This window comes from Pomacea canaliculata, linkage group LG1 (assembly GCF_003073045.1).
Source record: "Pomacea canaliculata isolate SZHN2017 linkage group LG1, ASM307304v1, whole genome shotgun sequence".
NCBI classification, from domain to species: Eukaryota; Metazoa; Mollusca; class Gastropoda; order Architaenioglossa; family Ampullariidae; genus Pomacea; species Pomacea canaliculata.
Window position 1 is genome coordinate 13,886,762 of NC_037590.1, and position 27,209 is coordinate 13,913,970.

Here is a 27,209-nt window from a genome sequence, read left to right on the forward strand (position 1 = left end):
AAGGAAGGCTGTGCATCAGTTTGTCCGGTACTTAGCAAGAATGCTAGAGTATAACACCTGGGCAATGATCTCTGTATAACTGTTCACCATTTTGTATAATTCTGGTAAATTTGTCCACTTTATGATTGATAATATAATTGTTGTTTGCAGATTTTTATGCAAGCTGTGTTGAATCATAGATGTTGTGTGTCTAAATGTTAGAAATTATATAATGGAAAGTTTGACAAAGTAGTTGAAGCATAGGCACTTTATGACAGTTGAAGAAATTGGCAATCAGGTGTGACCAAGAATAAAAGCTCTCATAACCATGTTGTGCAGAAATACTGACAAAACACACACAAGAGGTAGATACGATCTAGTGAAGACAGGTTCTGAACCACAAGTGTATATTAAATATGTATGGGTTTTTTCCTTTAAATCAGGCCATCACTAAAAAATAGATTGGGATCCACACTTGTAACAGGTTTCTTATTCCACAATATCAAAGTTTGCAAGAATCCTGTGTTCATTAAAGGTACAGGTGCTACAATTTAATGCAGGAAAAAAAATGTAATTTTTCATAGAACACAATATCAATCGCAAAGCAAGATCATAGCAATCAAAACTTTGTCCATCATATACATCTATTTTACTCTTACTACCTAATAAAGGTTGCTTAAGTAGAAAGATAGACCTTAGGTGTTCTGCAGGATTTATGCATACAAATTGTAAAATAGATCGAAAAACTCATCTGTCGTGGCTGTCAGATATTTCCAGTTGTGCCCTATCCTTGATTAAGTTGCTGTCAGAATGTTCCAAATGTTACCCTCTAACTGTAGAGAAAAACCAGAGTGCTTTTGCTGTCCTTGCCAGCTGTGATAGCACTCTTGAACAGGACTAACAAATGTACCGAGTTTATGTATATCTCGCATGATAGTCAGGTGCACGTGTGTGAACAAGAACGAAACATGGACAGCATACGAGGGACAGGAAAACAAATAACATGTTAACTATAAAAGAATAAACAACTGTTCTAAACGAAGAATAAAATCAAATACACAAATGCAGAAAACACAAAGAGGAACCAAATAACAAGAACAAGAGCGTATGCATGTAAGGTTTAACATTGTGTTAATTATGAGAGTGCCCATGATATTTCTATCTGTTGCAGACAAAAGTAGACAAGAAAAGTATTTTTGCTCCTGGAAAAACTGTATGAACATGGTGAACTAGCATGACATACATTGTACTTAGTTGGAGTTGTGTGCCATGTCAGCAGCTGAGGCTATCTCACGGTGCATTGCACTTAGCAATTGCCAGTTTGCATTAGTTTCTGCACATGACAACATCCATGGTCCCCTTCACTCTGTCATCAACTGTCTGAATTCGCTGATCCCATTGGCAACATCAACATTCATCTTGTCCACCTTTTAAAGGAACACATTTTGGGAAATAATTAGATTTCTGACTTGAAACTCTGATCCTATATTATTTTGCATCGTAAGGCATTCTCAATACAGAACTTTTCAGAAAGTTGTAAAGATCAACATGATTCATTATAAACAAGCCATTTTATACTTGGCAACACAATCTTCTTTCACGCAGTGCTTAAGTGAACAACCAAGAACAGAACAAAACTTTCAGCTTTTCACAAGCAGGCATGAGTTCATGTGCGTACATAGACTGTTTATACCCTCTTTCCACATCCTGTCTTCTGTGATGAGCTAAAGGATGATTTATAAGAACTAAGGCATGTCATGGAAGTTTAATATCACTTTAAAGTAGCTGAAAATCATGTTCCTAGAAGTGGATAGAACAAGTTTACTATTGTGGTTAAGCTTGTACCTGTTGAATGATCTCAAAATATAATCCATTGGCATTTTCAATGCTCTTTTCCAGCTTCATTGTAAGGCGCTTTACTTCTTCTTGAAGTCTTTCCTTTTCCTGAATCACCCTCATCTTCTCTGATTCACAGGAACTTGCTTGTAGCTTTTCCTTCAAGCTGGTTTAGTGGGGGAAAACCCAAAGAGCATATCTTTAAAAAAAGTAACACAGTTTATGCATGCAAATTCTCCATTTAATGATACAATTTAAATAACATTTTCATTTACATTGTATCATTTTATATGAAACGATCTTAGTTGAGAGTCTAATAGTTTTTGTGGCATTAGTGGTGACTTAACAAAAAAACAAATTTGACACTCCACTCACTGTGACAGCTGTGCTATCTGTTCCTGTAGATTAGCCTTCTTGTTGTGGTACTTTAAGTCCTGTTTAGAGAGCTTGTCCTGACGAGATGTGAGCACCTGTTTCTGATTCTCTTGCTTTGACATAAGACTCTGTTGTTTTGTGTGCATGTCATGACGACTGTCCCGCAAGCATGCTATCTCCTTTTCTACTTCTCTGTTAACATGACATAATATAGTTATTATGAAAGTAAAAAAGAATTAAGTAGCTTTCACACAAAAACATTTATAGTCTTTAAAAATGTTGCAACAATCCTTAAATCAGAGACAAATTATAAGAATGATAGTTTTAGTGTAAAACATTTCCAGTGATAAAGCATTAAAGAAGGCAAAGGAAAGTTACCTGTTGACATTAAAAATTGGAATGATTAACAGATCTTACAGCGAAGGATTTAATAATTAACCTACAATAGCTTGTCATTTGTGATATCTCGCAGCAGTCTAACAGCCTTCTCAGCATTCTGCTGCTTATCAGTCGTATCTTTCTCTCTTCGCTGAAGCTCTAAGAGCCGGGTCTGGTTTTCAGCTACCTCGCATCTAAGTGCAAGGATTCGGTTTTTGGCTTGCTCTTGTTCAACCTTGACTCGTTCAGGTGACTGAACAATGCGCTGTGACAACTTATCACCTTCTGCCTGAGCTGTAAGAATGTTCACCCTTAACTGGTCCTACAGATAAACACACATTATCAATACAGATGTTATTATAAGATGGTAAAATTGTGGCAAGAAAAATCTGAGTAGAATAAGACAGTGATTAACAGTACAGCGAAGCCTACAATAGCTTGTCATTTGTGATATCTCGCAGCAGTCTAACAGCCTTCTCAGCATTATATATATATTTCATAAATATTTTATATGCTAACGCCACATCAGTTAATAGTCTACTTGTTCTACTCTTACTTAAAAAAATGGAGAGGATAATGCAGAAAAATTAAGATTTAGGGATGGATTTTAAACCACACAGAGTACAGATTGCCTCTACTTAATAAGAAAGAAATCTGTGCAAATTTTAATGACTTACGTTAGCAGCATTGCGTTCTGATAACTCTTTCTTTGCCTCAGCCAGACCTTTTTGTATTACTTCACGCTGCTTGTGCAATTCCTGGAGGCGCGTGCTGATAACATCATTTTGTTCTTGGAGCTGCAGTATACATCACAGTATGTAATCCCCTTTGTTATGTTTTATCTACACATACTATATAAATCCTCATTTGTGTTATTTTTGCAGTCAATATCACATCAAGACGTGCTAACAAAACAGCTCCTTAAAAAAAAATAAAAAGATGTTGCAGTTTTCCTAAAGCATGAACCCAATGCTCTCAGTTATTACTGACACAATATGTCAAGTACCTATTATTTATTGATATCAGTCTTAATGGGATTTTGACATTTCAGTAATTTCTTAACTCCTCAGTGTCACAAGATGCAAACTGAGATGTTAATTATCCCATTAAACCTTAGGTTACATTGTTTATGGTTTGAGGATGGTGAAGTTAAAAAAAACTCCATTGTATGCAACACAAACATTTAAAAAAAAAAAATTACCTGTTTCATGGTCACCATTTGAACACCATGATCTTCTCTTTTTGCTGCAAGTGTTTTTTTTAATTCTGCATTTTCCTTCAGTACATGGTCATAAATATATCGCCGTCTTTCCTTCAAAAATAAAGCACAAGTTCAAAAATCTCAGTTACATTTATTTATGAATGCAAAGTAAAATAAATGTTCAAAGGAATGAATGGGCAAAATAAAAAAAAAAACAAACAAACACTATAAACCATCATAAATTACATGCCAAGAGTGTAACTTGTAACATGCCTCTCCCTGGGATCACAGGAAAATGTAGGGGAATGAAAGAAGGTAGTAACAGCAAATTAAATAAGCCCTAGGTAAACCTTTAATTAAAAGTCAATACCATGGTGAAAAATAGTACAAAGCAATAAATTTAATAATTATCTGAGAAATAAAACATATGTCAGGGATCATTATGTTGTGAAGGAAGGCTGTATGTTCCAAGTTGTTAAATCAGTGGTCATGAGGGAAACTGCATGAACAAGAAATAATGTATGGTTTATTTTACATTTTCAAAGCTTGCATCTGTTTTTTTTTTAAATCTTTATCATCATTTATGATTACATCATCTGCTGAGACTGGTGTTTTTTTTTATATGTGGTTAATTGTGATATTTTTAAAAGTACATGGGAAAAAAGCACTCTACAAATTCTATTACCTTTGCCATTATAACAAATGTACCAATTTAGAAAACTGGTTTGCTCTAAATTTTAATTAGGTAATCACTTTTTAATTACAATGTCTCAACCAGATTTAACTAACAAGATTAAAGGTAAAATCATTTATCTTAAATTTTTGAACAGTTAATAATGAGATGTCTGTGTTTCTTTACACACACACCAAAATGCTAAAATACTTATGATCATGTTAACTCCCTTGTGATATATGTCACATACCAGCTCTTCTTTCTTCTTGTCAAACACTTCAGTACGCACATCTCGAAAGCGAATGAAGTTAATTGCTCCACTCATTATTCTCACCAGTCTTGTAGGCTCTGTTTTGGTGCAAGGAGGCAAATGTCACATTAATTACAGGTTTACAACTAACTGTTAACAAATAATATGTAAAGGGCTGACTACTTAGCTGATGCTAAATACCACCTTAAAATAATGTTAAATATATTATAAAGACAGACCCTAAATGTAAGACGTCAATTAACAAGCAGTTTATGTCTTATTATTATTTAAGGATGTGTAAGATGCTTTCGCTGCCATTAACAAATCATACAATGAACAAGTGTAGCCCTTATGTCAATTCTAGCTCATGAGAAAAGATTTTGATTAACAATTTTTACTTCTTTACAGGAAGGTACAATCACAGTTTTTATATATTAATAGTAGCAAACTCACTTGGATCTATCAGATCTCGGACACTGAAGTCTGTGACTCCAGCTGCACAGAAGACCCTTTGTCTAAGGATCAAATCAAAATCAGAATTATTTTGTTGAGTCAAACATGTAAGCATGTGCGCGCGCACACACACACATTTATGGATATAAATAACTGTATGTACTTTACAGACAATTTAAATACAGCATTTTAAAGCTTTACGAAAATTCTACATATACAAAAGCCCCTCATATGAAACAAAACAAGAAACATCTCTTTGCAAGATCATAGAGTGGGAGCAGTGAAAGCTCTCCCTCCTGCTGGGTTTATTTCTGACAAGTATATTTTTTTTAAAAATAGTATTTTGTTCATCCCAATGCAAATGGCTGAAGATGGTTTTTACCTACAATCTAGTTAAACAGCTGATAACAACTTGCTGATCTCATAGATCAGACAAATATTACGGTATCACTGGCTAGAAACAAATTTAATGTGTAACAATACATAAAGGAATGCATATGAAGTGACCACTTACAAAGCCAGTGTGAAAGTCATCAATGCCATGGATTCTTCATGAAGCTCACCATGTTCTATGCAGTATGACAAGGTATGAAACCGTGACTTGAAAAAAAAAAGTTTACAATTTGCACTACTAATAAGATTACTTATGAATAAAATACTACTACTGCACATATGTAATTTTAAACATACATTATAATAAGCACACACAGCAGCTAATTTAAATGTTTCTCAAATGTATTTACAAAATATATTTCCAAAGCATTCTTGAAAAGATGACTTTACCTTTATAACTTAACATCACAAAACACTGTCTATGACAACATTTTTTAATTTTAAAGAAGGATTTAACATTAGCTATAAGGAGGGACAGGTGCATGAAACTGATGCAAAAAAGACAAACTTACCTGGGTTACAGTATCTGCCTGCCTTCCTGTCAGGTGTTCAAAAAGGATTCCAAAAAAGCCATACCATTTCCGAGGCTGAGAGTGAGAACAAGATTTGGCCATGATATTTTGTTTCACAAAAGTTATCTAAGTTTTTCTGGTAAGAGTAACATAAAATTAACTAGAGACACACCACAGTCTTTTCATAAAAAGTAACTATCATCAAGAAGCCACATTAACATTTATCATACCAACTAAAATAATTCCATTTTGCAAAGTGGAGAAGACGGGGAAACAAAGGCTTAAAAAAAAAAAAACACGACAATGATGAGGTTTACAAAAACAGCTGATCAACATTTTCTCTTCTTGCCAAAAGCATGCACAATTTATCACGAATGTCAAGATAAAATAAATTAAACTTTTTTTTTTACCTCAGGCTTTTTAAAATCTTCTTCTGATAGTGGAGCATTTGAAATTTCTTTGAAGAAGGCAATGCAGTCCTCATGAGTTAGGATTGGGAAGTTATATGATGACATCTATATTAAAAAAAAGCACACCAGAAAAAGGTACAGATTTGTGATTATTTTTCCAAAAGTTGTGTTTGGAAATGACCTGCGAACAACTTAAGGCTCCATCACAGTTTGTTAGGGATGCTATGACGTACACTCTGAAACCGACCCCGAACCCTACAAACTAATCTTAGCTTCTTTTTCCGGTTTGTCAATAATCATGACGTCCTGTGCCCTCCTAAATTTGTGCCATGAATTGGAGGTCTTACGTTTTCTTCCCAAACCTTTTAAGCTTTTGACCCGACAAAATTGTTCAACGAAGTTCTCAAGAAGTTTCAACGACCGAAATAAACTGGGGAAGTGATGGTGTAGGTGCATCAAAACCAGTGAGATACGATACTTACATAAATGTAAGTTATACAGATAAAAAGTTCACGTTTATCTTTATTCCTCAGCTCAGTAAAACGTATATATTATTCATATAAACATTCATAATCACATTAAATCAGTCTCAATCTCTGGAACTGGGGGGGGGGGGGGGGTGGGAAAGAAGAAAGAACACAAACAGACTTACTGTCACAACTCGCTGTTTTGAAACTACCGCCTTAGGTGAATCAGCAGCTCATGGTCTGCGCATGCGTAGCTTCAGTTTCCTGCGCATGCGCTCATTAGATAAACACTGGATCGTGGTGATGAATGGATGCCTTCTACGGAACATGTGTCTCGATGCATTAGCAGACATTTTCGTGCTTTAATTTGTCGAAACCAACGCATACTAAAGCAATTCATTTGCCGATTTACGATCAGCGAAGAGAACGTTCAGTGTTCGTAGTCTTCTTATAATTATAATCTCGAACATTGAGGCATACATGAAATGATCTGTAAAAACTTTCATGAACTTTAGGGTCTGTGTTCTGTTCGCATCGCCTGACACTAGGTATTGTTGAACGGGTTCGTTTCTTAAACTTTTACAATTTTGCTGTCTGTGAATAGAATGCTATGAAAAGACGCCACATGGTTTTGTCTGTTGTCTATTGGCATTGAAAGCCTTCATAAACGAGACAGAATGGTTAAGTGTTGTTCAGTTTTTAAGTTTCGAATCAGAATAAGTTTTTCTATTCTCTGATACTCATGCATTGAAATACACGTCAGGGTCCTTCTAGCCGCTTTATTTCCTTGGCCAGCTTTATTTCTTTCATTTTTTTTTTTTTTTTTTTTTTGCACTTTAGGGGTATTGCAATAATATCCAGTCAATATTTCTGTTATTGTAGTTATGGAACAGTGATAACTGCTAATCAGTAATATATGCTCCAACAACTAGTGAGCTGTTAATCACAACATATACTAATTTTTAAAAGAAAATTTAGCTATTTGTCCTTATGATGTAGACTGGCATTGTGTCTTTGAGAAATGTATGTTGTTAATAGGCTAATTCTGGATGAGCAGATTCTACCACATTCAGGGCAGGCGTAATTCTGAGCCATAAGATGAGACATTATTGCTGTTATATGTCAGTGATCTTGTGTTTCTTGAAGGTGCTGGCAGTAGTCCTTAAATCTGAAACAAGTACCTTGTCCCTATCTGCTACTGGTGGTGCTTTAAAAGTTATTTGACAAGGTGAAACCATAATGTACCTATCCTTTAATGGTAGCTTTGTATTGTTTTGTTTGGTGTCTTCTGTTTCTGCTATCATTAGAAAGATCATATTGTAGTTGGTTGTTGCATCCCATTTTGGCTGACACGACTAACAGAATAATTGCTTTTTCTTAAGTGAGTCCCAGTTGTCTGGAAATATCCTCAACTGACCAGCCCAAGACATTAGGTGGGTTGTTGGGGTCCACATAAATGTCCAGCACGAACCCCATACCTCACACCATGTGACTTTTTCCTGTTAGGAATGGGTGAACCCCAAAACTGTCTTATCTGGAGAATCACATTTAGCTGCTAAAGTCAGTCCAGCATATTCCTAGATGATTACAAAATTTATGGAGAATGCTGGTCTCTGTGCGGAATTTCAAGACTGCAGACAAGTTCTATCATTTTTACTGTCATGTTAGAACTTTGTTCTACTACAATCAATAATTAATAAAGTTGTTAGCAAATTTAAATATGGAGTTTCCATTCATGCACCCTGTAAATGTAAGAGAGAAAAAGGGATACAGCCATTTATTTATTGATTTGAAAAATAATATAAAGGCTAAGTGTATATTATTATGTCTCTTATTACCTCCATAAATGTTTCAGATTTTTAGACTGTTTTCTAATAACTCTTTTTCAAGGATGAATGCTGGTCCTGCCAAGTCCGAACAACCTGACACAGGTCTCTTAATAGAACATCTTACACAGATAGAAGGTCTTGCTGAGAGTATTCTTGCTGACAAGCAGAAGTTGATCAATTTAGACAGACAGAGAAATAAGACACGGGAAGCAATAAGGTAAACTTCTCATAGCTTCTAGTTCCAATATAGAGAAGCATCGCTTTTAACATGTGATTTCTGTTTGATCATATTTTTGTGTGCATGATGTTTCTTTTCTGAGATTAAGGCAGAAGTTGAATTAAATTTCCTAGTTGGTTGTGGTTTGTGTGTTAAGGGAAAACATCTTGAGATATTTTTTCTGTTTTTATTATGTTTAACTCATCTCCATCACCACAGTCTCCAAGTCTACAGAAGTAAATAAGTCACTGAAATATTCAGCTTTGCTTGATCTTTGTGTACTTTTGATGCTAAAACATTTAGGATCAAAAGAGGAGTTTTGCAATGTCCATCAGTCACTCAAGGGATTAATGGTTTTATTGGTTTTTAAATCATATAGGATACTTCAGAAAGATAAATCATCAGAAAAGAAATGGGTCTGTTATGGAAATATGTTTATTAAGATGGAGAAGAGAAAGGTATCAAGGCTTCTGGATAAAGGTGAGTTTTGTTTTTTTAAGTTTAGTGAATGTTTTCTGGATTTACATAGATCTAAATAATTGTCGATGAATAATTGTTGATTCAGCATGCTGTGCCACAACAATGATTTTCTGTAAATTGCACAAGAAAGAATCACAAAGGACTTCTTTGTTCTTTCAGCATTGTGCATTGAGAAGCCTTTAGGACCAGTTATTATTTAACTCAGAACCCTTTCTCATTTTCTCTACTGCTAAATGAGTTTGTTGTCGTTTTATTCAAATATAAACGCTGTTGTTTAATCCCAAAACACATTAAACAAAGCTTTATCTTTCCTGTGCCTTCTTTGGCCATGCTGTCTGGAATTCCTTCCCCTTATTGCTTTCTACAGTGACCATCTTGGAAGCTTTCAATGTTGGCATTGTGACCTGCTTCTTTTACAGATTATTCCAGTTGTGTCATATTTGACAACACTGTCCATCCATGAGTTTCTCCCATTTTGCCAAGACATACTATTACCATCTTGGATGGTCCGAAAAACTTTCAACTGATGCATGTACTAAACCTGCTATTTCCCTTATTCTATTTCGTATTGATCACAACATCTCTCTTCTTGCTGTTCTTCCTGACTCTACTATCCATAGTCCAAACCAATACTGCTCACTTCATTTTCTGGAAAAAAGAAAACCGATCACACCACTCCTTTCTTTGTTGATTGGCTCCTTTTTTCTAAATCCATTGAGTACAAAGCCAATATCCCCTGTTACAAGTGACAAAAAATTCATCCCCTACACATAGCATTGTTGTCTCTAATCGCTTTCCAGTCTGGTTCTTTCTCTTCCTTATGCATATGGACCCATCATGATCATGCACACTTTGTATTTCTGTGTTCTCCTGTGCCTCTCATTTTACTATTTTCTTTTTAATTGTTCTTTGTTGTACTTTTCTTGGAGCTTATGTTTCAAGGGGCAGATATGTTATTAAACAACAGCAATAGTAATGATGTGTATGCTTGATAGAATTTAGTAATTTTTTTTTTCCTTCTCTGTTGATATATGGTGTAGGTGTTAGTTTTTAACATCACTGTTTCAGATTTTGATGAGATTGAAAAAGAAATGGCAAGTACACGATCTGAACTGAAACCTAAAATGAGTCAGCTTCGAGATATGGAACATGAAGAAGATATACAAGGATTTAATCTGCAACCACTAAGTGCTGATGAACTGAATTCACTGAAAGATTTGTTGTGACTGGAAATGATCACCATATGTATGACAATTTCTATTAGCTTTAACTAAACTTTGCATAGTATCCTTTTTCCAAGGAAGCAGTTGGCCTAGTGCGTAAAGAACTGGTATCCAAACCTGAAGGCAAGCCTTTTTAATACCTGTGTGGTGCAGCAACCTTCCCCCATTTGACCTGACTACTGAAAATGAGTACTAGACCTTGGAGGGTTGGGGAAGATAAAACAGAAAGGCAGAAGAGATGGGCACCACCCCCTAGGAAAAAAAAAACAAAACCAAAAAAACCCTCAAAACAAGCATGTTCCATCACCCCACCTCCCACCCCCCCCCAACAAAGAAAAAAGTGGTCTCGCTTCATTTCCAGTAACTGAAAGATTACCTTTTCATCTTTTTACAATATTCTTGCATTTACGAGTGATGCAGTTAAAAGAAATGAATGATGTGCAAAATTTTGTGCTTTCTTTTTCCTCTACAGTATTCGACAACTGCAACAAGCAGGAAAATAAAACAGAACTAGTGTAGAAAAAAGCATATTGAGAATATTCTTATTGCCATAATTTGGAATTTGTTCAGAAGTGAAGAATGTGAGGCAAGAACATGGTGCTGTCTACACCATTAAAGTGTAAAATGTTAGGGCAGGCGTGAATGCTGGACACTTGATACATGCACAGCAAGACATCCACAGTTGGTGATGGTGATAATCTCCCCATACGATTCACTTCATTTAATTTATATTGAAAAGCTAGGTTCTTTAGTAACTGATGACAATCAAGAATATGTGAAAACTTGTTCATTTGAAACACAAACTATTATTTCACTTATAATTTAGAACTAAAGTTTCTTATTCTTCCAGCAAAAATTTTAAACAGATAAGAAGACAAACATAAAACTATTTATGCCAATGTTCATCTTTCAGAAAACTTTTAATAAAAGCATAAGAGAATTTAAACATGTAACATTTCTACTTGTCAGATGTCCCCAAAATAAGTTAAATAAAAAGATATTTTAAAATGTTTATTGTTCCTTCATTGTGAGGAACTTGTTTTAATGTTTTATTTAATTTGTATTCATCATTAATGTTGTATCAGGCTGGAATTTCTTTTCATAATATGTCAGTTTTGTTGCAATTATAGTAGCTCACCGATGTCATCTTCACATCACCTAACCTTGGAATGCTTCCTAAGAGTTGTAAAATGGTGAAAATATCTTCTCTAACATTGATTTAAATAAATGTCATTTATTTTACCAATTTGTGCAGTGGACAGCTAAAAATGTGTGTGTTGTATTTCAGTGCCTTGTGTCTGTGATGTAAAGTGCTTTAAAATACCCATGGTGGTTTCATGATGCTCAGGTCTGTATTGCTAACTATACACAAAGCATTTTTTTCTACTAACATTTCCGGGGACTAAGTACTCCCACGAACTCTTCCAAGAGAGAACACACCATAAATTCTAATGTTACAGGAAGACTTGTATTACTGTCATGACAGCTTTTGTTGTTTCTCATGGACAGAATGACTCATGTTATGTAATTGAGTAACTTGAACAAACAAAAGTCTACAACCTTCCTGTACACAAAAAAAATTATTACTGCCAAAATTTGGTTAGGATTAGCAAATGGTGTGGAGTTGCATAGAACACAAAGAGACAAGTCATCTTCACACTGCTTTGTTAATAAATTATGAAATATTAAAAAGTCATCTTGTAGACTTAATAATGGGCTTTGTCCCCTTTTTTCTGACCTACATTTTCTTAAGTATTTGATGGTTTTTAAACCAATTTATTTAACTAAGCCCTCAGAGCTTTATTTTAAAGATCTATGTGTATAGGTTTGCTTTATAAATACATAACTGCAATTTGTTTAGAGTTTTCTATTCAGAGTTTATAATAAAAATGTGATTGTATGTGAGGTAGATGGGACAAATTTATTTGTTACTGTGTAAAAAATCTGGACATTCACGATCGTAGAAAAACAAAAATCACAGTAATTTGCTCAAAAATCATTAAAAATAAAGATTGTCTACAAACTCTTACCTGAAATGGAGGAGGCACAATTACAGATAACGTGGTTTAACCATGTGAGTAAAACGGGGTTGGGGAGAGATGGAGTAATTTTAGATTAGAGACAGCATAAAATATTTAAAAAGAAAATCAAAGTAACAGATAACATCATACCCTCATCACCATATATGTGATCAACCTCGGGCAAATAAAAACTACATAATTATTTTTAATGATATATCACCCACTCACACATTTGTTTTTAATACATTTAGTGGAATGCTTCATTCCCACCTGCAGCTAAAGAATTTCACATCTGATAGGTTGCCTCATAAGGCTGTACAGTGTTAACGGTGTGAAAAAAAAAAGGTAAAGTCTATAACAAGCCAGAGTTGATATAAAACACTGATATAAACTTTCAGTCTATGTTGACTAAATCTACAAGCAATTGTTCACAGTAAAAGTAACAAAAAATCTGAGTCTTATACTCAGAACATGTATTACATACTATGAAGCAGAGGTGAAAAAACCATTTAAGTACACAATTGGGGTTCATTTTATGCATTTTTCCATAAATTCACTCTCACGACCATGTCATTGTTAACAAAAAAGGAACTAATGTTCAGAATATTGTGAATTTAACTACAATATAGTGTTTGTAGGTGACGCACAACTGAATCTTTCATTTTAACACGTCAGCTCCAGTTATTTACTAACTATAATCAACGTGCTCTTTGGTCTCGGGCTATTGATGCAACAACGTTGGGTTACCCAGTAAAACCCCTTGGTTCCAAGTAAATGTCTTTTAAGACTCCAAGAACACTTTTCACTTCACTTCACTCCCTAAATATACTTCAAAAAATATTACACAGATGAAATAAAGCAAAAGGAGAACAATGAAGATCACAAATATAGTGAACCAGGCAGATGAAAAATGTGGCTCAAAAATAATACTTAATAGTATAATGTCATGGCTTTTTTGCTAAATGATCACAGGAAAACTTGGAAGAACAGAAAGTGTGAAAGATTGTCAAAGGCAGCTATGTAAGAAACAGAAGGCTGCTTTTGTAAAATAATAAATTTCACATATGAAGATGCTGGGACTTTACATATATGTAAAAGCCAAAATTTTCAAGAAAATAAATTTAACAAAAAAGTAGAAATGCAGTCATTTTACCCACAACTGTACACCTAATCACCTTTGAGAAAAAAAAAAAAAGCATAATTCAAAGCATAAAATTAGGGAATAATGCAGATACAACTATCCACCAAGGTAATTAATAAGTGCATTGATATAGTGTCTTTATCCAGTTCCAGCTGGAGTCAAAGAACATTACTTGCAGGCATACAAGCACCCACTTTATCAAGGCAGGCATCAAATATACTTTCATCACACAGACATCACAGCACAGACACACAGGCTGGACAAAATCTGGAGAAAACCATGGTCAACCTGTTACCAAATGTTTTAACCAGAAAGAAGGATGTTGGAGCTGGGATGTGAACCCATGACAACCAGTACTCACTGCTGTGGCAACAAATGCACTAGTCCCAAAGTATGCAACCACCAGCGAAATAATCATGAAAAACTGGTATTCAGCATCTGCTTAAAAATTCTAAAGCTTCATAACATGACTTAGTCTTATGTAAACTTGTAATTTCTAAAGAAAATGCAGAAATGTTTTCAGGAACCAGAGTTTGAAAATAAACTCTCATAGTCTTTAGATTGCCAGTCAGTTTATTTAGAATCTGCTGTTGAATTGTGTAAATCTTCATGAGATTTAATCAAACCTCTTGAAGATGATTTTAAAGAAAGTATTTTTTTAATTGTCAATTCAACTTTCACTTAACGGAACAAGATTTCCTACTGGCATCTGCTGGTGGGACAAAGTCTACTGTTCTTTTATTTAGAAACAGAAATAAATGTGTTTATATTGGGATGCATATATAAACTGGTCATCATGTTTTACAATGAAGAGGACTCCAATTTATAATTTATTACAGTTTTATAATTTATTACAGGTTACAGTTTTGACTAAGACTGCTCAAAGTTCCCTTAGCTCTATTTACTACTAGCCATACTATCTACTAGTTGTAATATATGTAAAAAGTCATATAAAGCTACTAAATACTAACCTTTTTAATGAGGATATATGAAATCAGATAACACTAACAGGGAGAAAACATTCTTCTGAAAAAATGTTAAGAAACAAAAGAAATATTTTACTCAGTGAAATATTTCTAAAAAAAATGGTCAAGAAAAAAAAAAAAAAGAAAGTTATGAAGTTTATATAGCCTTAATTCAAAATGTGGCAATCTGGTTTAATCTGTTTGAGGTTTCAAGAGATTTGCAAGCTCATGGACACGATGTCTGTTAGCAACCATGTAGCAGTGGGTCTCCCACATCATGTTTATGAGCTTTGCATGATCATGGCAGTCCAGTGGGATGTCCTCTGACAGCTGGGGGCTGAATCGAAAGTATGGGACATTGATCATGCTGCACCAAGCCCTGGCCCGATCTACTACACGCCCTTCTGATAAGGAGGCCTAGAATGACACAGTAAGTTTTATTAGGAAGGTCATATCATGATGGGGAGGGTGAGAGACAGGATAGTAGGTTAGAGATAAATACAGACTGTTTCATTTATATTTTAAGATCTATGTCTTCTATCGTGAGTGTATACATGTGTGCGCATGCAAACACACACATGCACCACACTTGTGCAACTACAGTGTGGTAATGCAAATTGTTTCTAACCTGATCAATCAACAAGCGGCTTAAGGAGAATACTCCAGAAACAGCTCGATAAGCTTCCAGTATGCCTTCAGGACGAAACACATCCAAGTTTTTTACTGTCACAATGGGTGGTCTGCCTGTCCCCAGTGAGACAACACATCCTATAGGTCTTGCCAAGTGGCCTTGTCCCTAAGCACAGTTGATCATCATAAAATGATAAGGAAAGCTGAAGACACTATGAGTGATAGATTATTAAAGTAAGTGAATGGAGCTTTAAAAAAAAGCAATGAAAAATAGCATGTAAGACAAGCTTTAAATTTCATTTCACACAAAGAAAAAAATAAAAGGCTTGTCCTATGTAAAACAATTTTGTATGCAGTTTTGATCTTGTTGCTTATATGTGATACTTGATATTTGCAAACAGTAGATTTTTTGTGATACTATACCCCTAAACCTCATAGTAAATTGATTTCTTTTAATTATATTTTCAAGGAACATTAATTTCTAATTTTTCTATGTAGCCAAAAAAGACTATATCATCTTTGAAATTTCAAAGCAGTTTTCAACTCAAGACCAATATCAAAGAATCTTTTGCTCCTTGGAAGCTTATGCAGTTAACAGAAACAGGGACAAAGTGAATAAAACCACTTTTCACTATATTTCAAGGTTAGCTTTTAATTTTAATACAGTAGTGGCAAAACTGTATGCCAGAAGAGAACAAGGAGGTGATATCAGAACTAACTGTCAGTTTTAGGCCCATGTTATACTCATGTATCTCTGTCATCATATCCAGGGTTGGGTTGTTTGAGATAAGACCCCCATCAAGGAAGCGCCCAAAAGCTCGGAAATATGTTGGCGCTGCCCCTGTGCTGCGTGCAGCTTCCCAGATAAGCTGATCTGAGAACAGAAAATGCTCTACTCAACATTAAATGATAAATGCTAAATGTGTCCCTTTTGTTGGGATAAAAACCCCACTTTCTGACTTTAAAAATAAAAAATGTGTGTGGGGGAGATGAAAATTAGACAGAAATATACATAATCATGTAAAAATTAATGATTGACTATTTAATTATGAGCATGAGAGAATTATAATAAAGCTGGTGAAAAATTAATAAAAGACAAAAGTGTAAAGATGAAATGTAACTAGTGCTGTGATAGTAGATCTGAAAATTAAAACAAAAATAATTAAAGACTTCTAGTTTTCATGATAATTGAAAATATAAAACAAGATTTAAGGCTCACCATCTGGAGAAGAAACATATGGAAATCGTCTGCTCTCTTCTTTATCCAAATGTGGCTCCTCGAAAGGCTGCTCATATGTACGGAAAATATGCATTGCTGCTGGATACATATCTGCTACAACAGCTGTGATCATCACTCTAAAAACAACCAGAAGTAAATATGACACAACTTTATTTATCCCAGAGGGAAATTAGTAAGCTCTTCATACTTTTACAACTATCAATCGAAAACCACATAGCTCACCATCAACACCCAATAATATTCATACCTGTCACACAGACTTTTACTAACCAGACTCCCTTACAATCACTGACCACAGAGTAACCTTGACTTCTTTAACTTCTGAGCCTGTCCTCACTATGCTGGGAGATCTGCCATTGAGAATTTAACCTTTAACGGCAGCCAGACTTCTTTCTTGTACTCTATAGTTTCCTATCCACTTATTTTCTTGCAATATTTTATGATATAGTTAATACAAATAAAAAACCCAACAACTAGTGAATGACTAGATAAAAGTTATACTAACTGTATAACCTTTACAATCTTAAAGACTTTTATTCACAAATTCAACACAATAATTGTTAAGCATTCCACTTATTCAAATATACTTCTGCCCTTCTTTGGTGAAACATACTTTGGATGTTTGATGTCAGACATGACTGAATGCTCCCCAAACTCTCTTTTCAGCATGGTCTCAAAAAGCTGGCTGCTGTAGGGGCGATTACCTTTGAAAACTTCATCTTTCATTCGTACATATAGACCTTTGATGTAGGCAAGAGAAAAGCCTGCACACATTAAAAAAAGAGTGCCACTCAATAACAACTCAAAATTAACATCAACAAGTTTAACACATTTATTTAGTTATTTACTCATAGAGAACTGGTCAGTACAAACCTCTAGCAAGAGCAAGGGCAAGAATGCCACCTGTACTTGTGCCTCCAATCCAATCAAAACACTCTTGAATAGGCTTGCCCAGAGCTGCTTCTATCTCCATGAGGATCTGAATCAGCACCAGACCTCGGATGCCTCCTCCATCCAAACTTAAGACCTACACAACAGAAAACCATTCAAGATCATCCTTTTTGTAGATTGTAATGTGGTTCAGATTTATGGGGCTGTCAAGTGCTTTATTCTATGAAGATATTAGCATGCATCAGTCTCCCAGAGATTTCTTTAGCTATTTTATAAATCTCATATAATGAGTGTGCTGATCTACCCGTTAAGCTGTTTTTACAACAATTTACCAGTGACAGACTACAGCAGATTGAATCTTATATACACCTGCTCCAATTAAGTTACTGGGATGGCCCAGACTCTGTAACAGGTAGACATTTTTGAAGATGTCTTCAATTCTACATGATGATAGGCATGTCCCGCTGGAAGAGTTCCATAAACTTACATCAGGCTGCCCATTCTGTGTGCCTGCATGAAGGACAAACAGACTAGGCTGTCCTTTGTTGTTTTGATCATGCTGCTTCTAAACGTTACTGTATACAAATGTATGTAGTCCACATCTGAGTCTGAATAACGATTGTATGAGAGTCTGTCTGGTGGAGCGAGTATGAAAAAGTGATAGTATTGTTGATTGTTGTAGTTGTTGTGCTGTGAGGTTGTAATACTTGCTTTCCTATATAGTTTAGTGTATTCCTTGTTACTCCTCGATGAGATTAGGGCTGCAACAATACCTCGCCAGCGAACCCAGTTTTGGGCAGCCCCTTACTCAGTTGGGCCCACATGGTTCTGACGTCCTTTGCCTTGCTCTCTACTATTCTTTACCAAGTCTGCTTAGGTCTCCCAACTCTCCTCTTTCCCTGAGGATTCCAGGTAATTACCTGCTTGGCAATGGTGTCAGCTGGTTTGCGCAGGGTGAATCCTATCCAGCCTCATTTGCACTTTTTGATGTCTTGGCTAGTGACATTCCTGGTTGGTTCTTTTCCACAGGCTGCTGTTGGAGATCTTTTCAGGCCGTCTTATTTCCAGAACATGGCATAGGCATCTGTTGGTAAAAGTCTGGAGGTTGTTGTTGATGGTGTTTGCCACTCTCCAGGTTTCAGAACCATACAGTCGGACTGCTTTTACATTGGTGTTGAAGATGTGGGTTTTACTGCGGAAGGATAATGCTTGGGAGTTCCAGATGGGGTGTAGGTTGTTGAAAGCATGCCTGGCCTTGTTGATGCGGCTTTTGATGCATCAACTTTATTGATAATTCTCCCCAGATAGGTGAAGCGGTCTGTTTCCAGGATGTTCTCTTCTTGAAGTTAGATTGGGTGTTTCTGCTTATTGTTGATTCTCTATATCACTTCACTGTATAGTTGGTACTAATTGATCTCTGGATTAAATAAAGTTATGTTTTATCATATATTACCATCTGCCTATTTAAAGTAACACATTCTAATAATCATTCAACTTACGCGATCACCAATATTGTTAGGAATTTCCGTCATCTCCAGAACTGAGCCAGAATTGTTGGTCACTGTAGCACTCATTCCTTGTGCTGACAAGAGCTCATCAAACATGGCTAAAGAAACAGGTGCAAATAGGTTACACACTGTCATAATTAATGCAAAATACAGAGGGTAATCCCAGTCTATCCACTATCAAAATTTACGAACAGCATATAGATAGGAGGTGCAAAAAAAAAAAACACAAAAAAAACCCATCTTAAAATTTTGGTGTATAAGAAATCAATTCACAAAATTTCATCCTAATTGAACTTAATAACTGGAAAAAAGTTATGAAATGTTTAGATATTTTTATTATCACCAAACAAGTAAATAATGAAGGGAACAATCCCTGTGATGAAGCAATTTAAAATATATACTTAATGGCTTTTCACAATAAGTAAATTTTTAAAATAATGTAAACAGCTAGTGTACTAATGTAAATAGAATACATAGAAAAAGTAAGAGAAATCTCACTGGAATTCTTTAACTTGTTATCATTATTGTTATTTTTAAAACCTTACACCTACCCACACTGTCTACTCTCATGAGAAGGGACATGGTTTTATCAGGAATGCCATTGTGGCTTCCCTCTAACACACAGCCAGCAGTGCAGCCCTTGATCTCTGACCCACAGCGCTCAGCCCCAGACACATGCAGGAGATACAGAATGAGTTCACTGTTGCACAAAAGATAGAAACTTAAAAAAGAACAAAACAAGAAAACAAAACAAAACCAAAAAACCCTCCACATCTACAAGCCATTATTATGCAGTAACAGTGCTCATAATCTTAAACGTTTCCATCCTTATAAGTTGTTTGTAAATGTCTAAGAACACTAAGATAAACTTTTCACCATTTATAGTCTGTTCTCATTTGATTTCTTAAAAGTTATTGATTTTTCTGAAATCTCTGAAGTACCTCTTGCAAAGTTGAGGAGGAATTATCATGTTTCTGTTTAAACCCAACAAGGGCGGAGATGGGGCCCATGACCTTTAGTAGGCAGGACAATAATGAGCATTTCAAGCAGCTGGTTGCTTTTAATGGAGCAAAATTTAAAGAATCTTTTGGCAACTTTAGAGAGAGCTTTGGTTCAACAGTAAAAAGTGTTGACTGGTATCTATATAAATGAATCTACTTTTTTTTTGTGGAATTACCTGTTTTTGCTTTTTGAGCTTGAAGCAAGATGACGAGGAGAATGATTCTCATTATTTTTGATGTTGGGATTTGCGCAGAACACGATATATGTCCTCACCATTTCTGGATTGTCATCCTGTTATAGACAAATGGTTTTGAATAGTGTTTTCACTGAAATTATGAACTGTTATGGCCAGACTAATTTAATAGTTCATGCATTGACGTAACAATGTCAGATTGCGTGGTTTAGTTTGTTTGAGTGCATGTTTGTATGCAATTTTTGTAAGTAATACATAACCAGAGACTTACCTTAACAGCTTTGTGAAGAACAGTCTCCCCATGACCATCCTGTACGTTACAGTCAGCACCATGACAAAGAAGGGCAAGTATACACGTCCTTCTTTTCTCCCTCATCATCACAAGGAGAGGGGTCTCCTCTTCCAGGTTTTTTAGGTTCATGTTACATCCTAATGCAGCCAGCTTTATTACCACCTGTTAGTCACACACAACAAACACACATACACACAAATAAACACACACATGTTAACCTCCCAAAATGGATGGGTAATGGTAAAGTACACTCACTATGTACATATGTACCTTCTTTCAACAACACAAAAAAATGCCTTTTTTGGCTGTCCAGGTTGTGATATATTTGTCTCCTGGATGAAAGATATGACAGGACAATGTAAAACACACCCTTCTAACAGAATTAAGCTCTCGTGTATGTCCAAAATAATTTAAAACATACACAGACAAGTGGACTTTCAGGAAGAAAAATAAACACATTTAGGGGAGTGAAATGCAAATAATATGAATATACACTTACAACAAAAACCAAATTTCAAATTTCAACACTCACAGTGGTAAATTAAAAAAACTATATACATCTTTAGTTTCTGCATAAAACAATCTATTCAATTAAAGTAGCGAGCATTTTTTTACTCCCTTTATCTACAATAGCTATAGTATTATTATATGAGCAGGATTTAGGTCCCTGGCTTTTTTCTTTCCAATCAATAATTGTCACTAGCATGCAGGAGGTCAGGGTCGAACTTGAACCTCTATTGCTTCTAGATTTTACAAAAGTTAATTCTACTTAGTGTATGGTAACTAGGACATGGGCTCAGGCTTAAAGCTTTAAAGATATCAGTGGAGTGAGAAGTAGGGTTTCAAGGTATCAGTAAAATAGAGATATGCCCTGCTTGATCACCTGCAGGTGTTTAAGGACAGCCTGGTGAAAGTCTCAGGGTGATGTCACATGGAAAAGTGATGTCCCTCACGTGTCTTATGTTGTGCACTCCAAGGTCAGTAAAAGTAATATTATCTGACAAAAGTAGAGGTCCAACACTACACCTAGCAACGACCATAACAGGTGATAAAACCAGAGCAGGGGTGAACACATCGACCTGCTTTCTAAGACACAAAAGTACATGCCACCTCATGTCATGCACTTGTGCCCTAGTCCTGCTTGGTGGAAGAAGCTGTAACTTGGGCCTTGCCTTGATTAGACAAGTATACAGTAGGTGTGATTCAGAGGTCTCTCATCAACACTGAGATTTTCCCATTCCTGTTAGTCAATACACTGGGACCTCAGAGCTCAGAGAATGTTCTTTTATACCCTTTGTACCTGCTTATGGTAGTATAGGCATTCTCATTTTTGTTTTTTTTTTGCACAGTGTGTAACATGTTGTGCTTGGGTCTAAACTAAACTGGTCATTGACACAGCCTCACACAAGCCCTAAATGCATACTTTTTCATACTATGCTTCACATACTGTGTGACTTGTATGTTTATGAACCTTATAATATATATAAAACTAAACCACATATATAAACTTAATAGAATCCGAAGCTATAACTGAAATATCAAAATCTGACTAAAAATTTTCTGTTGAAAACAGCCGACAGATTGATCTGATAAACAATTGTCCTAAGAACCTCAAAATAACAAATACAGAGAAGCAGTATTTAAAGGTATGATATGACACTAGACATTACCTCTTCTGAACATGCATGATGGAGTGGTGTACGACCAAGAGAGTCTCTGATGTCCAGGTGCTTGGGATAGACTGAAGTGATAGCTTCAATTGACCTGTCATTTACAAAGCTTATGACATTACATTTCTCAATTATGCACAGATGAGATTCCCAGACAAGTTACAAGTTCTTATGTTGTTGAAATTTTATTGTTTCACTTTTCTAACATATACTTTTCACAGATAAAATGTAATTGTATGTTTCAACTGGGGACAGTTGGTGGTGCAGTGGCTGAAGTTCTTGTTACCACAATAATGAGAACTGGGTATCATGGGTTCATATCTTGGCTCAGACATTTTCTGGATGTGACATCTATTTACAGGGCTGAGCATTGGTGGTCTTTTCTGGGTACTCTGGTTTCCTTGACACCATGTGTGTGCTCTTCATTGTGTTGTGTATAGTGTACTTGTGTATGCAAAAGCAGTTTGGCCGATAATATCTTACTAAAACATTTTAGAGGTTTAGACATCAGTTACATATTTATAATTAAAAGGCCGAAGAACAATTCCCTGTGCACCCTTTGTTTGACTGATGTTCTTGTTAAACATGTACTTTGCTGGTATTTACTCCATGAACATATGCTTGAATCTTACCTTATGTCTCCATTGCTAACTGCAGCATGGATAGGCAGCAATGAAAGATTGTTGACGGCAGGGTCAGCACCTGCCTGAATCAGAATCTGTGTTGCTTCTGGAAGTTTCTTTAAGCATGCCAAATACAGAGGTGATTCTCCTTTGTTGTTTGACTTATTAATGGTGTCTGATTTGTCATAGTCTTTCAACACCTATGGAATAAAACAAGGTGAATGTTGCATTAGTCTGGAAACTTGCAATTAGGAAAATCGAATATTTTTTCCTCCTTGCTGGATGATTAAGAGTTAACACAACAATATTAATTAGCTAAATCAATAATTTAAACCATGTAAATAAGTAACACTGTAGATGGATGGAATTTGTTAGGGTCCATGACACTAGGCTTCTTCTCTCTGCCTTTGTACATATGCTAGGAATTATTCTGTGATTCACGTGCAAGCTCAAAAAGCCATGCAAGGGCAGAAGAGTAAAGTGTAAAGTAACAATTAAACCCCTTCGTCATATATACAGAAAAGGTACTTTTAACATAGCAGAAGCAGGCCGCTTTGTGTCAGCCTGTAGCATGCTAACATGCATTTGACGCAAAGAACAAATTTGTAAAATGTTTGTGAAATGTTTTGCTATTACTACATGCAAGGTAGCTGCTAAAAACATTTGACACGCTACTTCCCTTTGATTAAATTAACCCACAGGATTTTCAGCCTTTTCAATGTTATTCTTTTTTCTGGTGAAGTGAAGCAACATGCCCAAAGACACTAATGTTACATGTGTTTACTTAACGTTTTGTGTAGCAAAGTCATCAGAATGATATATACCTTGTTAGTCTCCTCATTTTGGATAAACTTCATTTGTTTTAGAGGATCTAAGTTTACTAAAGCGACACAGCAGCAGACATTTTTATATCCATGATATTACTGTAACTAAATTTTTAAAAATCTTTTTCTAATTAAACATATATGCATATTTAAAAAAAATGTTATTGCTTCAAGGTACAAACAGTTAATTTATACATAATTTTATAGATAACAAGTAAAAGCTTCATAGCAATAATTCTATAGTAAGAAATAAAACCTTTGTAAATTTTATTTTGTGACATACTGTTATTTTAAAAAATAGCCAAAATGTGGTGACCTGTAGTAGACAATTAGGCTGAAAATGTGGTGACTGCCTTGAATTAAGAATTAAGTCAAGAGAATGTTGGAGGTGCTTAAAAGTACAAGATCATGCTCACAGTTATGACAACAGCACAGAAAATAACAGCATGGTGGTAGACTGTATATCCATGTTTGTCAACAGCATCAACAGCAGCTCCACATCGCAACAACACTTCCAAACTCTGAGGCTGCTTCCCCATCACACTGGCCATCAGTGGAGTGATTTGTGTAGCATGGCAAGGTGTGTTCATAAAGCTAAATCGACATTAAAAAAATGTCTTTGTTCTTCTTATGCCATCAGTTCAAATAATAAAATTTTTATCAATTCCTCTTTTATCATCCTTCATGCTTGCCTTTCAAAAAATAAAAAATGTTCTTTTAAGATGCAGACTGTTGTGAAGTATCTAGCTCTATGCTCACAAGAAAAAGAAAACCTAATTCACTGCAGATATGCATGCACACATGAATGCACGTGCATATGCACACACTCATCTTTTATGTTTGAAGAATAATTTCCTTATCATGTTTTTAATGTTCTCAACATGCAGTACCATCAATTATATAATTCTCTTTAGTGGGTTTTCAGTACTGCTTTATCAAAGTGAAGTGTGATTAACTTTTTAAAAAACATTTTAATGTACTTCGTTATATCAAAAAAAATATATATATTTGTTGAATAAACTAATTTATAATAGGTAAATAAAAGAAATATCTCACAACTGAACAGCAGGGTTTTCTAGAGCAGTATGTAACCCAACGTAAGCCACAATATGTGCAACATTCCATGTTTGGTGCTCACGGATGCAATCACAAAGTTTCTGTAGAACTTCTATAGTAAGGTAAGTCGGACAGCTTAAGCCAAGAATTACCATAGACTTGCTCATTGCTTCATACAGACAGTTTGCCTCAATCTCATTTGTCTGCATGAACAAGCTGCAAAGAATTTAAATACAAGTAGACAAATTCTTTTCCTTATATCTGTGGGGTGGCACGATACAACAATAACAAATGTTCAAGAACACAGAAAATGTGCCCTTGAATTGCTTAAATGCTAACATGCTATTGGCAGAAATAGCTCATAAATGAAAATAGTGTAATTACATTAAGTCAGCATTAGAGAAAGATTATAATAATACATTCTAAACAAAACAGTTATATGCATTATTCAGTTAGTCATGGAGTAGCACTGTTTAATCCCATGATTTAACTATGCTTGCTAATATGATTGTTTAGAAAACAAAATGTCCTTTCGGACATAATAATGAAACATTAGGCATACACAGCATACTTTCCCCCAGTTAGCTGTACACATCCATGAAAATGCACACAGGTGTGCATGCACATACACACTCAAAAAGCACACAAAGCAATCTCTTTCCCTTCCTTTTTCCTAGCAAAAAAGCTGTTCAGATTACCTATAACTTTTCTTTGTCGGTCCAACGCCAGTCAAAACACATTCCGAGACACCAGGGCGTTTGAAAAGGTATAAACAGTCATTTTGATAGATGACTTGAAAGCTAGAATCAGATTAATAAAAATATTTTTAGATTATACAATACCTGTTACTTTCTACACTTTTTAAACTTAATGAATGGTAGCTATATCTTCAAATCATCGGTGCCAGGAAATAGCATTTAAGTTATGACACAAAAACTTGATATGATAAATATAAAATAATAACCTGCTCCACCTGAACTTTTGATAAAATTTTTAAAAATATCTTCCCAGATATAGCAATGTAGCATAAGATATCAACAGATGATTGACTGTAAGTAAGAATAAACAAGAGCTATAACTACCTTTTATAACTTTCATAATCAACAAGTTGTACTTTGTATGGGGAAAGTGTGGCAGTAGCAACATTGATCACACCTCCTATTCCCATGGTCAGTGATTTCAGAATGTTGTCCATTGGAGTTTCTTAATTTTGACTGCTACTTTTTAAGACCTGAAATTCGAATGCAACTTAAATTTAATCAGAATCAAGCATATCATTTTTAAAATATCAGTTTCAAATTTAATGCATATGTGGAAGGCTCAATATCTATGCATATGCATGAATACTTGACTATTTAATTGAAAGTCCAGGAGGATCACACTTGCCAAGCCAATTAGAACAAAAAGCAGAAAAATGATGATTTAATCACCAACAACACCCCCCCCCTCCCAAAAACAAGACAAAACAACAACCCACATCAGATATGTTCTCTGATTTAAGATTAGTACTATGTGTGTTTCTCCTTCCCTCTCCCATTATACATCATATACCAATTACATTTTTATTTTAACCATAGGTACTCAACCCTTTATTATTATAATATTATTATATGTGATGCAAAAATATATTATGTACACAAAAAGTGCTCAAAATCATGATGCAATGTTTGAACATTTGTACACAGATACACCTAACTAGCATATGGTCCCAGGACACCCACTGGCTGCCTTCACAAACACATCTACATACAAGCCTGACGGTGTTTGTTGACCTTTATCTGTGAATGTATCTTGAGAATGGATCTAGTATATTTTCCTACATTTGGGTAAATATCTTGCATTGATCATTGGACAAAATATTTGCACCCACCATGCAGCTTTTCAAGGAGAATTTATAGGAAACATTTTTACCTACTGAAGTTGTCAAGCAATGAATTTGCATAAGCAATTCTCTCTTTTGTTATACTATAGTATAATTAGTGTAAGTTGAATACCTATGAATATCTTTACATGGACTGGCGGTCTCAGATATATGCGTTATTCTTACTGTTAACCGTGTATAACTGTAAATATAAGAACTTATATCAAGAAGACACAAGTGTTTAAACCTGCTTCCTACACGATTTTATTTTTGGCGCACACATCTGATTTGTGGAGTGCGAAGCATGAAAGATGAAAGATTTTCACACGCATCAATGTTTACCGTATTCCTTGCCTGCATGGGGTTTTATGCCTCGCTGACTCTTGAGGTGAGGTTACTGCATGAGGGTCTCAGCATGAGCAATGCAACTGAAACTTGTAAACACATCGAATTATCTGTTCTCTCTATGCCAAACTTCTAGATTAAAATTATGGCAATATATTAACGAAACAGTACACTTATACTTATCGATGTGTAACCGAGAAGACAAAGAAGTATTACCCCTGACCTTTAGATTGCATTTATTTCGTTAACGACACAGGAAGCAGACGAATTT

At 35.2% G+C, this 27,209-nt stretch overlaps 3 protein-coding genes across 6 annotated transcripts; 1 reads left to right on the forward strand and 2 right to left on the reverse strand.

Annotated features, from left to right (window-relative positions):
* Window positions 1-614: 614 nt before the first annotated feature.
* Window positions 615-7,181, reverse strand: LOC112573268 (probable kinetochore protein nuf2). Its single transcript, XM_025253483.1, has 12 exons — window positions 7,113-7,181; window positions 6,461-6,565; window positions 6,051-6,125; window positions 5,660-5,745; window positions 5,146-5,207; window positions 4,693-4,790; window positions 3,770-3,880; window positions 3,246-3,365; window positions 2,634-2,890; window positions 2,191-2,382; window positions 1,825-1,981; window positions 615-1,406 (listed from the first exon to the last, which is right to left on the reverse strand). The coding sequence occupies exons 2-12, from the start codon at window positions 6,563-6,565 to the stop codon at window positions 1,341-1,343; spliced, it is 1,329 nt and encodes a 442-aa protein (XP_025109268.1). The 5' UTR covers window positions 7,113-7,181; the 3' UTR covers window positions 615-1,340.
* A 33-nt stretch (window positions 7,182-7,214) lies between these two features.
* On the forward strand, window positions 7,215-11,686 carry LOC112573287 (p53 and DNA damage-regulated protein 1-like). Of its 2 annotated transcripts, none has more exons than XM_025253523.1 (5): window positions 7,215-7,489; window positions 8,074-8,168; window positions 8,818-8,973; window positions 9,353-9,453; window positions 10,522-11,686. In XM_025253523.1, coding segments are annotated over exons 2-5 (417 nt in total). In that variant the 5' UTR covers window positions 7,215-7,489; window positions 8,074-8,166; the 3' UTR covers window positions 10,680-11,686. The 2 variants fall into 2 exon arrangements, with proteins under 2 accessions (XP_025109308.1, XP_025109302.1); XM_025253517.1 differs by having other exon boundaries at window positions 7,215-7,475.
* Window positions 11,578-27,206, reverse strand: LOC112573235 (85/88 kDa calcium-independent phospholipase A2-like). 3 transcript variants are annotated; one of them, XM_025253421.1, is made up of 18 exons: window positions 27,162-27,206; window positions 26,936-27,027; window positions 25,815-25,963; window positions 25,431-25,532; window positions 24,733-24,948; window positions 24,093-24,270; window positions 22,862-23,052; window positions 22,230-22,323; window positions 20,539-20,721; window positions 20,250-20,365; window positions 19,624-19,772; window positions 19,064-19,170; window positions 17,547-17,700; window positions 17,287-17,437; window positions 16,653-16,789; window positions 16,153-16,307; window positions 15,432-15,599; window positions 11,578-15,220 (listed from the first exon to the last, which is right to left on the reverse strand). In XM_025253421.1, the coding sequence occupies exons 3-18, from the start codon at window positions 25,925-25,927 to the stop codon at window positions 14,996-14,998; spliced, it is 2,439 nt and encodes an 812-aa protein (XP_025109206.1). In that variant the 5' UTR covers window positions 25,928-25,963; window positions 26,936-27,027; window positions 27,162-27,206; the 3' UTR covers window positions 11,578-14,995. The 3 variants fall into 3 exon arrangements, with proteins under 3 accessions (XP_025109206.1, XP_025109214.1, XP_025109222.1); XM_025253429.1 differs by having other exon boundaries at window positions 27,155-27,173; XM_025253437.1 differs by having other exon boundaries at window positions 26,948-27,176.
* Window positions 27,207-27,209: the final 3 nt, after the last annotated feature.

Bases quoted from the DNA above. Each gene is read 5' to 3' on its own strand.
- LOC112573235 (XM_025253421.1), bottom strand. From the start codon at position 25,927: ATGGACAACATTCTGAAATCACTGACCATGGGAATAGGAGGTGTGATC. The intron at 23,053-24,092 runs GTGAGCATGATC...TTTATTCCATAG, and splicing joins TCTGTGCTGTTGTCATAACT to GTGTTGAAAGACTATGACAA. The intron at 22,324-22,861 runs GTAAGATTCAAG...TGTAAATGACAG, and splicing joins GTTAGCAATGGAGACATAAG to GTCAATTGAAGCTATCACTT.
- LOC112573287 (XM_025253523.1), top strand. The intron at 8,974-9,352 runs GTAAACTTCTCA...TAAATCATATAG, and splicing joins AAGACACGGGAAGCAATAAG to GATACTTCAGAAAGATAAAT. The intron at 9,454-10,521 runs GTGAGTTTTGTT...TCACTGTTTCAG, and splicing joins ATCAAGGCTTCTGGATAAAG to ATTTTGATGAGATTGAAAAA.
- LOC112573268 (XM_025253483.1), bottom strand. From the start codon at position 6,565: ATGTCATCATATAACTTCCCAATCCTAACTCATGAGGACTGCATTGCC. The intron at 2,891-3,245 runs GTAAGTCATTAA...GTTTATCTGTAG, and splicing joins CAGAACGCAATGCTGCTAAC to GACCAGTTAAGGGTGAACAT. The intron at 1,982-2,190 runs GTGAGTGGAGTG...CCACTAAACCAG, and splicing joins CAGATAGCACAGCTGTCACA to CTTGAAGGAAAAGCTACAAG.